Source organism: Gossypium hirsutum, chromosome D01 (genome assembly GCF_007990345.1).
Source record: "Gossypium hirsutum isolate 1008001.06 chromosome D01, Gossypium_hirsutum_v2.1, whole genome shotgun sequence".
Lineage (NCBI taxonomy): Eukaryota > Viridiplantae > Streptophyta > Magnoliopsida > Malvales > Malvaceae > Gossypium > Gossypium hirsutum.
The window spans coordinates 4,703,514-4,714,780 of NC_053437.1; the positions used below are offsets into that span (position 1 = coordinate 4,703,514).

Genomic DNA, 11,267 nt, shown 5'->3' on the forward strand with positions numbered 1-11,267 from the left:
TCGTTCACTCATGAATGAAGTGAGTCTGATAAAATCTAGTTTTAAATATAAAAATATTTTGGGATACATAAAAAAAATTCTTTTATAAAGATTGAAAAATAAGTGAAACCAAGTCTTTCTTTCTCATCAAAAACAAAAAAAGTGACAGTCAATTAATTAAAACCAAACCATTGAGCACAAAGCCAGTCACTGGCCGACCATAAGATAAACAATTGATAGCTTAATTCAATTCAGTAAGCAGCAGGCAGCTAGCTTTGTTTATCTTTATTTTATTGTGCTGTTGCCTACCTATTGTCATTACCTGGCTGAATCAATCAACTAAAGCTACGCTGTATCACCAAAAACAGTTTAAAGGCCCGCTTTAGTTTCGAAAAAGCCGTGTGAGACGTTTTCGATACATTTTTTTAATCAAAATTTGTCGTTAATCTCTAAATTATGCATACGTTACTTGCTTCAACTTTTGTATTCTAATTTAGTTGTTTTTAGTTTCTATACTTTTCAGGTCCTCTTCAGATCACGAATCCTAATTTAGCAGAGTTTCTTGCTGTCGCAACTGCTCTTGATATTTTTGCTAAAACTGATTGGAATGCCATTAATTGGATTGTTAATTGTGACATGCGACAATGGACTTTATGAATGATTTGTGGGGGATTGGTAGCTAAGATTACTGGGGTTGTAAATGTCAGCTTTGCTGAAGTTTACAGGGAACCACAAGGAATGGTAGATGCTATGGTTACAGCAGGAACCGACAGATCTGAATTATTTCCAGCATGGTGGTAGCATCAGTTCTGGTTTTTTGTGATTTTGTTTTTACTTTCTGGGAATAAGTTTCCATTCCCTTAATCTATAACCTTTTTATTAAATATCAATTAATATACTTGATACAAGTCCTTTGTCATTCCACTGTATATGATTCAATCTACGCAAATATAAACATTTATCATAAACATTCAATTGCATTAGGGTTACTAGAATAATCCTTGGTTACGTAAGCTAAGAGTCAAAAACTCTCGTCAACCAAGTTAGAATACTTGGGTTGTTATGGAAGGGACCATGGAAATTACATGGATTATGGAGCTTAATTCATCAGTTGACTTTAGCAATGGGTGATGTGGGCTTCAAAAGAACAATTTCCTTTGCTGCTTCGTGGTGATTTCATGGTCATTCATTGATTCTTGTCGTGTGTTTGGTTCGATTTTGTCATACGTTGGTGTTTCTTTGGATTATTATGTTGTAATGTTCTGTATTGTGGCCTGCTGCTACTCTGTATTCGACTCTACTTTTATTAATCAAACTAGAATTAACCTCTCCCAAGAGTGTTTAGTTTTTTTAATATTTTAAGTAATTAATAATAAATAATTTTAAATTAAATTTTACAAAATAAAATAAAAATAAAAATAATGATAATTATTTATTTATCTTTTATATATTACAAATTTACATATTATATATGAATTTTAAAAATATATTTAAATACTATAAAATTTAAAACAAAGGAAAAAAAGAGACCTTATCTACCCACTTGTGGGGATTCTTTTTATTGCAAGGTGTATAGTTTCCAATTCATATATTGGATTAATTATTTGTTTGGGTTAAAGTAAAATTTAAAAGTTAATTCCTGCTGTAGTTTTATTTTTAATAATTTAATTCATTTATATTTCAAATTTAAAAATTTTAATCTAATTATTACCGTCGTAAATTTTTTTAAAATTAATTGTTATAACATTTTGAATTTTTTTAAAAAAAAATCCCTTAATAACCTTGTAAAAAAATGACATTGAAAATATTAATATAAATAAAAAAAACTCATTTTAAATATTAATATAAATATTATATATTTATTTTTAGTGCTCTTAAAGTTATTTTAAGGTTGCAAATGAAAGCAAATTCTCCTTCTAAACATTGCATAACTTGCATTACATAATATTAATTCAATAATCATTATCATTACTAGACATGTCCACAGAAAATAGAAAAGACTTGGGAGGTATTTCAAAGAGCTCTTCTTCACTTTCAAGCATCTTCAAAACTTTGGTCATTGTAGGACGATGTATGGGCTTCGTCTGTATGCACCAAAATGCAACGATTATCATTTTCCTCACAATTTTATTTACATTTTCTGTCATGCTTTCAAGCTCTATATTCTCTCCTAATTCAAATTGATGATAAATCCATGAAGGAAAATAAATTTGACTTGAATTGTCAGCAAAAGCATTCAGATTTTTCCTCCTTCCCACAATTTCCATTAACATCATTCCAAAGCTATAAACATCAGCTTTATACGAGATACCTCCAAGATTTTTATAAAACAATTCAGGAGCCATATATCCTAGTGTACCTCGTGCTGCTGTGAGAGAAATAATGCTATCATCCACTGAATGCAACTTTGCAAGGCCAAAATCTGAAAGTTTAGGATTAAAGTTTCCATCTAATAGAATGTTATGTGGCTTGATGTCAAAATGTAAAATCTTCATAGCACAACCGTTATGTAAATATTCAATACCTCGACCAACTCCAACTACTATCTCAAACATCTTTTGCCAACTCAAGCTGCTATTTGTTGAAAATATAAATTTGTCTAAAGAGCCATTTGTCATGAAATCATAGACAAGAGCTTGTTTTTTCCCCTCCACACAAAATCCAACAAGTTCCACCACATTCACATGATGAATTCTTCCGATAGTTGCAACTTCATTGATAAAATCTTGGCCATTACCTTTCGATTCCTTTAACAATTTTACTGCAACAAATTTACCACTTCAAAGTTTGCCTTTAAACACGGTGCCATAACCTCTGTCACCTAATTTATCCTTGAAATCTCCTGTTATTTTCTTTAATTCAGCATATGAATATCTTATAGGCATAAAATTTATTTGACTTTGAAGAAAGTTCTCAATCGCATCATCTACTGACAAATGTCTTCTTCTTAATTTGTATATAATAAGAGTAATCAAGCAACATATCCCCAAAAATGTCCTCATCAGTAACATCCCTGTTTTTCAAGAAAAAAAAAATCAAGCAACACCATAATTCTATACGTAGTTTTTACTGTTCATATCATAAAGGTTTTGTGCTTTTCAATTTGTTTCATTTTATATCTATTTTTACTTTTAAACTTTTTCTTTATATAAAAGTGAGACAAAAGATACACGTGATGGAGACTAATTAAGCAAATTCATTAGTATCATAGAAGTACAGATCTGCGTACCTGTTATTGCAAGGAAAGGAATTTGGAAGACTGTTAAAAGACATACAAGAAATATGTGTTACATGAATGTCTGGTAGGAAAGTAAAGGCAAATCCTTTAATAAAAAAATATATGTCAATAACCATAATGTGATCTGTTTGTATGGTGTTAAACTCTTAATCTTAATTATGAAAGATTAACCTTGGTTATTTGAACTAATATTCAGCATGTTACAAAAGGTGCCAATAAGGATGAGGATAAGGCAGTTTTGTCTACATTAGTTTTAGACCTCCATAGCTTTTCCTAATTTGGTTTCAAAACTGTTTCCCAACTTAACCATTCATATGGAATGAGATTTGATTTTTTTTTTCTTTGTTTTAGTTTTTTGAGATATTTTCAAAATTGGTCTCTCAAATTTTATCAGATTTTTAATTTAACCCCATCTTATTTTAATTTTTTTAATTTAGGGGAACGTTTGTCTTTTTAATTTGCAGAATAGGCCCCTCAACTTTTTTCAGGCTTAATTTGTTTTTATAAGGAATTATTATTCCAATTTGAACTCATTACAAAGATTATAATTATTAGTATAAAAAATTACTTATAATATTTTTTAAAATATACATCTATTTATTTTTAATTGAAATGATTATTAATCTTATAATTGCTATAAAAATGTACTTACACTAATTTTTACAATAATTCTAAGTCTGGACCGACTTAAAAAATAGGCCTAAAATTTTGCTCATGCCTAGTCTAGATAAGAATGCTAAAACCTAATCCTGACCTGTATTAAAAATTTTAATATTATTTTTATATAAAAATAAATTTAAAAATATAATAAAATAAATACACTAAAAACATTAAAATAAATATTTCCCAACAAATTGAAAAAATTAACAATAAAATAAAAGTTATACAATATCTAAATAATAATAATAATAATAATAATAACATAGTAGCAATATAATAGTGAAATTAGAGACGAATTTAGGGGGGTTCGCAAGGGCCCAACCCCCCTAAAATGTAAAATTGCTATTTAGGCCCAAAAGTTTTAAAATAGTAAATGTAAAATTACACTTTGCCCCCTAAACTTATAAAAGTTCGATTTAACCCTTTAAAAATTGTAAAGATATAGACTACAAAAAATTAAAATTTCATTCGACCTCCTTAATTTGTTCTAGCTTCACCCCTGAGTGAAATGACAGTAAAATAGAGACAAAACAGCAAAAACAGCAGCATTTTTTCTTCTGCAAATTTAGGAACAGCAGCAATTTATCTTTCGCAAATTTGGGTTGAGCCAAAAAAATTTACCCAAAGTATGACCCGTTTAGAAAATGTATCTTATTTTTTTTTATTCATACCTATTTTTTTAAGCTTATATTTTTGTACAAATTCTCTTACTTTTTGGACGAATTTTCAGGATGGGTCAGCTGACCCGATGCATGGTAAGTGTACATACAACTAGAAATAGGAATGTACAGGAAGACCAAAAAATTTAAACAAATTTCTGAGGATCTCTTTTTGCTGTTTAACTGGCTGTCCTTATGTGTACAAAGTATTAAATTTTGTCTTATTATTATTATTTTAAGTGTGGTTTTGAATTTTATAGCCTAATTTAATCTAAGGTTTTTATTCTGGAACGGGATATTAAAATGTTTAAAAAAAAATTCAATTCTATAAGAAGTTATTATAACGAATTGTTGCGGAAAGGATCGATTCGAGAACTCCGATATGACTACAAGTAAATTGACCGGAACGAAAAATAAAGTGAACACAAGGATTTACGTGGTTCGGCTTTAATGCCTACGTCCACGGGCAGAGGCGAAAAGAAATTTCACTATAACAAGATGAAGATTACAAGTGTTTTACACTCAAGACACAACCCGAGAACCTCACAACTCTCAACCCCTATAGAAAACCCGAAAGCTAAAATCCTAGCTTTCAAAGAACAAGCTTTGCTCTCTCTTGGTTTGGGATGATTAATATGGCTAATGAACCTCTCTATTTATAAGAGAGTTCAAGGACATAATTGTCCAAAACTTTGGCAAAGATTTGTGGTTGAAAATGGACACCAACAACCATCCACTAATCCACTACCACCAACAACCCACTACCAACAACAACAATCCACTACCAATTTTAAGCCATTTCTTAACAAATCTCCACCTTGGCTTGAAATTTACCAAGCTGAACATCATAGTGAATTCCTCGAACTGGATCACCTCTTCCAAACGCCTCTCTGGCGCTAATCAATCCCGAATACCTATCAAGTCCAAGCAATGCTTGAACTTATATGCAGGGATCACCTTAGTTAACATATCTGCAGGATTCTTCTCGGTAGCAACCTTGCTGATAACAATGTCACCTTGCGTAACATGTTCCCGAACAAAATGATATCTGACATCAATGTGTTTGGTCCGTTCATGAAACATCTGATTTTTAGTCAGATGTATGGCACTCTGGCTATCGCAAAATACAACAGTGAAATCCTGTTGTAAACCCAAACTGCTTACTAGACCTTTCATCCACAATGCTTCTTTCACTGCTTCTGCTAACGCCATATATTCCGCCTCAGTCGTAGATAAGGCTACGGTAGACTGTAACACAGCTTTCCAACTAATGGCTCCTCCAGAATAAGTGAAAACATAACCCGTCAGAGATCTTCTTTTGTCCAGATCTCCAGCATAATCAGAGTCCACATAGCCCGTGACACTGCTAGTGCAGTCACTCTGATCATATACCAAGCATAAATCTGCAGAACCTCTCAAGTACCTGAGAATCCATTTCACGGCCTGCCAGTGTTCCTTGCCAGGACAACTCATGTATCTGCTGACCACACTAACTGCATGTGAAATGTCTGGACGAGTGCAAACCATTGCATACATCACGCTTCCAACTGCACTCGAGTATGGAATGTGAGACATTTGCTGCTTTTCTTCATCAGATTGTGGTGACAACTCTGCAGAGAGTTTGAAATGTGGTGCCAACGGAGTACTCACAGTTTTCGCTTTATCCATGCCGAAGCGTTGAAGAACCTTTTCAATGTAGTTCTTCTGCGACACACGAAGCTTGCCCGCCTTGCGATCTCTGTGAATATCCATGCCCAAAATTTTCTTGGCAGCACCCAGATCCTTTATCTCGAACTCACCACTCAACTGCGACTTTAACTTGTTGATTTCCGACATGTTTTTGGAAGCAATTAACATGTCATCAACATACAGCAACAAATAAATGTGCGAACCATCTGAGAGCTTCCGATGATAGACACAAGCATCATAGTCACATCTTGTGTAACCATGCTGAATCATGAAGCTATCAAACCGCTTGTACCACTGCCTTGGGGATTGTTTCAATCCATATAAAGACTTCTTTAATAGACAGACATGGTCTTCTTTACCAGGAACTGTAAAACCCTCTGGTTGACGCATGTAGATTGTTTCCTCGAGCTCACCATGCAAGAACGCCGTTTTTACGTCAAGCTGCTCAAGTTCTAGATCAGACTTGGCCACCATGGCAAGTAATACACGAATGGAAGAATGCTTTACGACTGGGGAGAAAACTTCATTGTAGTCAATCCCCTCTTTCTGAGTGAAGCCTTTAGCAACCAATCGTGCCTTGAATCTAGTTGCTTCAACCCCTAGGATGCCTTCCTTTTTCTTGAAGACCCATTTGCAACCAACTATCTTCTGGTTACTTGGCGGCTTAACCAACTCCCAAGTATGGTTCTTGTGAAGAGATTCTATCTCCTCACTCATAGCAATTGCCCACTGTGCCGACTCATCACACGTGACAGCCTCATTATAACTGGAAGGTTCTATACCAATGGACTCCGCCACACTGAGCGCGAAAGACACCAGATTAGCGTAACGCGGATTTGGTTTGATTTGTCTCTTCGTTCTTCCAGTGGCAATGCTATATGGTTTTTCTTGAGGTGACTCATCTTCATCGGAATCTTGCACCTCAACTTGATCATCCTGGACTGAAGTACCTTCCGTAGGAATTGGAGCGTCCACCTGACACTCCACCTGCTTCTCAACACCGTGATCTCCCATTCTATCTGACTCCTCCTTTTCCCGGGAATTTGTGGTGGATCGAAGCATGGATGACTCATCAAAAGTCACATCTCTGCTGATGATGAACTTGGACGAAACCGGATCAGGACACCACAACCTGTATCCTTTCACCCCTTGGCCGTATCCAAGAAATATGCATTTCTTCGCCCTCGGTTTGAGTTTTCCCTCATTTACATGAGCATACGCAGGGCAGCCAAACACTCTTAAACCAGAGTAATCAGCAGGAGAACCAGACCATACTTCCTCAGGAGTCTTCAGCTCAATAGCTGTTGACGGAGATCTGTTAACCAAATAACAAGCAGTATTAACAGCTTCAGCCCAAAATTCTTCACCGAGCCCAGCATTTGATCGCATGCAACGAGCTCGCTCCAAGAGAGTTCTATTCATGCGTTCTGCAACTCCATTTTGTTGTGGTGTTCGACGAACAGTGCGGTGTCTCACTATTCCTTCATTTTTGCAGAACTCATTGAATTCACCTGAGCAAAACTCCAAGCCATTATCCGTCCGGAATCGCTTGATCTTCTTTCCTGTTTGATTTTCGATCAAAGCTTTAAATTGCTTGAAGTTGATGAGAACCTCATACTTGCTCTTCAGAAAATACACCCAAACCTTTCTCGAGTAATCATCGATAAAGGTAAGCAGATATCTGTAACCACCTTTAGAAATTGTCGGAGAAGGCCCCAAAGGTCAGAATGGAAGTAATCCACTGTGCCTTTTGTCTTGTGAATCCCAGTGCTGAACTTTACCCGAGTCTGCTTACCGAAGACGCAGTGCTCACAGAAATTCAACTTTCCTGTACACTGCCCAGACAATAATCCTCGTTTGCTTAGCACCGATAAGCCTCTCTCGCTCATATGCCCGAGCCGCATATGCCATAACTTCGTGGTGTCAGAATCTAGATCATCTGATGATGACACTCCCGCAACACCTGTAACCGAGGAACCATCGAGGAAGTAAAGGCCCCGCTCCAAATTACCACGTATCACAGTCAAAGCACCCGAGAATACCTTGAGAACTCCACCTTCAGCAGAGTACCGAAAGCCTTTCTTGTCCAACGTACTCAAAGAGATCAAATTTTTCTTCATTTCTGGAATGTGCCGAACATCAGTTAGAGTTCTAACAATACCGTCAAACATCTTTATACGAACTGTGCCAATCCCCATGACTTGACATGCGTGGTCATTTCCCATTAGTACTGAACCAGAATGCTTCTCGTATGTTGAGAATGCATCTTTCGAAGTACTTATATGAAATGTAGCTCCCGTATCAAGAATCCATCTCCCACCAGCGTAAGAGTCGGATACTGCAAGAACGATCTCGGCATCACTTGAAGAATCTGCATCAGCTACATTCGCACGATCATTTTGTTGCTCCTGTGATTCTGATTTCTCCTTCCTTTTCGGACAATCTACCTTCATGTGCCCGTACTTCTTACAGTAGTAGCACTGTATTCTCTTCTTGGACTGCGATCTAGGATGGCTTTTACTTGAACTTCCACCCTTTGCCTTGGATCTTCCTCGAGCAACCAAGCCTTCGCCTTCATTGTTTTCGACCACCTTACCAGTGATTTTCTTCCTCAACTCACTGGAACTTAAGGCATTTTTCACCTCCTCTAGAGTCAGGTCATCACGACCGTACATCATTGTATCAACAAAATTCTCATACGAGGGAGGCAAAGAACACAAAACAATTATTGCTTGGTCCTCATCATCGATTTTGTTATCGATATTATTCAAATCCATGATAATGGAATTGAATTTATCCAGGTGCTGGGAAACAGGTGTACCTTCCTCCATCTTCAGGGCATAGAGTCTTTGCTTGAGGTAGAGCCGGTTCGTCAATGACTTCGTCATGTACTTGCTCTCTAACCGGAGCCACAAACCGGACGCGGTTTTCTCATCCGCTACTTCTCGTAGCACTTCATCTCCTAGACATAGCAGAATAGCACTATGTGCTCTTTCTAGCATGTCATCCTTTTGCTCTTCCGAAAGCGTGCTTGGTAATTTATCTTTACCAGACAATGCTTTTAGCAATCCTTGTTGAACCAGCACTGCCCGCATCTTGATGCGCCATAAACTGAAACTATTTTTCCCGGTAAATTTCTCGACATCATACTTAGTCGATGAAACACTTGTAGCCATAATTTGGAACCTTTGAATGAATGATAATATTTTCTTCCTGATGTGAAAGATCAGACAAAGCTGCAGTCACAGGGCAATTCAGAAAATATTATCACTCCTTCAACTACGCTCTGGTACCAATTTGTTGCGGAAAGGATCGTTTCGAGAACTCCGATATGACTACAAGTAAATTGACCGGAACGAAAAATAAAGTGAACACAAGGATTTACGTGGTTCGGCTTTAATGCCTACGTCCACGGGCAGAGGCGAAAAGAAATTTCACTATAACAAGATGAAGATTACAAGTGTTTTACACTCAAGACACAACCCGAGAACCTCACAACTCTCAACCCCTATAGAAAACCCGAAAGCTAAAATCCTAGCTTTCAAAGAACAAGCTTTGCTCTCTCTTGGTTTGGGATGATGAATATGGCTAATGAACCTCTCTATTTATAAGAGAGTTCAAGGACATAATTGTCCAAAACTTTGGCAAAGATTTGTGGTTGAAAATGGACACCAACAACCATCCACTAATCCACTACCACCAACAACCCACTACCAACAACAACAATCCACTACCAATTTTAAGCCATTTCTTAACACGAATTCTCACTGAATTTAGCGAAATCTTAAAGCAATAATACATACCAATTATGGGTTTGTCTAGAATCCGGTACGGGTTGCTTAGTATATATAGCGCCACCAACGCCAACACCCGTAAGAACGATAGCAGTCTGGAATATGCAACGTAACACATAATTAAAGAAATGGTTAATCAGTCCTTAAAAATTAAAACCATAAAAATAAAGTATAGAAATCCTCACAAGTTAACAACGGAGCTCCAATCACGTATGACATTATTGGGAAGCCGAAGGTCCCATTTAATTCGGGTGCCCATCATCAGCTTTTTGTAAATATCAAAAGTGGAAAGTCCACTGATATTATGAAGACTGATCGGAACCCTGGCTTCAACAGTGCATGAAGGATTGAAATCAGACGGTGGAGTTCCTCCATCCACAAAATAATAGAAATTACTATTAGTTTGTGTAGAGGAAGAACAACGAGAAGCATTGATGTAATTAACACCATGCCAAGACTTGTTCATCTTCATACTGCAATTCACCACATATATATTGCTATACTCGCTATAGCTATATTCATAAAGAGAAAAATCATTTTGGAAAGTGATGTTATCAATGGGAGGTAAAGGAAGGGAACTGAGAGGAATAGAGCAGTTATGGTTGGCCACATCCACATCTTGCAGATGAATAGTTTTGTTAAAATAAGAGATGTTTTGGACATAGAAATCCCCATCTTCCGTAGGGAAGATGGTGCGGTTGTTGTTGCAAACCAGCTCAAACCAGCTCAAACCGCAGCCTTGAGGCTGGGATTTTAATCGAAAAGGGTAACTAACGCTAAGGTTTCCACACGAAGTAACTCCACAATGCTTGCCTATGCTTCGAGCGGTGGAAGCATGAGGAAAGAGAGATAAAGCTAGTGCCAACAGGAAAATTAATGCAAGTTTTGGTCTTACCATCCTAAAAGTTTCAGGGGGAGAGAGAGGAGATTTTAGTTTAATTTAATACAGGCTAACCAGTCTCTTAACTGTTTCTGCAATTTTTCACTCTCCAAAACCATGTCTTTCTTTCTCAAATTTAAAGAAAAAAAAGGGAGTAGATAACTAATTGCAAACCATACAACAATGGTTTCACTCTGAAATTTTCAACAAAGCACATTAAAGAAATCATTGATTTCTTGATAAGACCATGAAATAGTTAATAGGACATAATAGCGGTAATAGAAGACTAATTTGGAATAAATTACATTTTCAACACTGATTGTGATTTTGTAATAAAGTAATTTTATCCAAAATATTAATAAATGTTA

The 11,267-nt window shown here is 36.2% G+C and overlaps 2 protein-coding genes across 2 annotated transcripts; both read right to left on the reverse strand.

Moving 5' to 3' along the window:
• Positions 1-1,877: 1,877 nt before the first annotated feature.
• On the reverse strand, positions 1,878-3,281 carry LOC107928066 (rust resistance kinase Lr10-like). The gene has a single exon (XM_041086835.1). It carries the CDS (start codon positions 2,595-2,597, stop codon positions 1,932-1,934), a length of 666 nt encoding a protein of 221 aa, XP_040942769.1. The 5' UTR covers positions 2,598-3,281; the 3' UTR covers positions 1,878-1,931.
• On the reverse strand, positions 2,902-11,190 carry LOC121214097 (uncharacterized). The gene is made up of 4 exons (XM_041087852.1): positions 10,205-11,190; positions 10,029-10,114; positions 3,209-3,302; positions 2,902-2,992 (listed from the first exon to the last, which is right to left on the reverse strand). Exons 1-4 carry the CDS (start codon positions 10,915-10,917, stop codon positions 2,902-2,904), a joined length of 984 nt encoding a protein of 327 aa, XP_040943786.1. The 5' UTR covers positions 10,918-11,190.
• Positions 11,191-11,267: the final 77 nt, after the last annotated feature.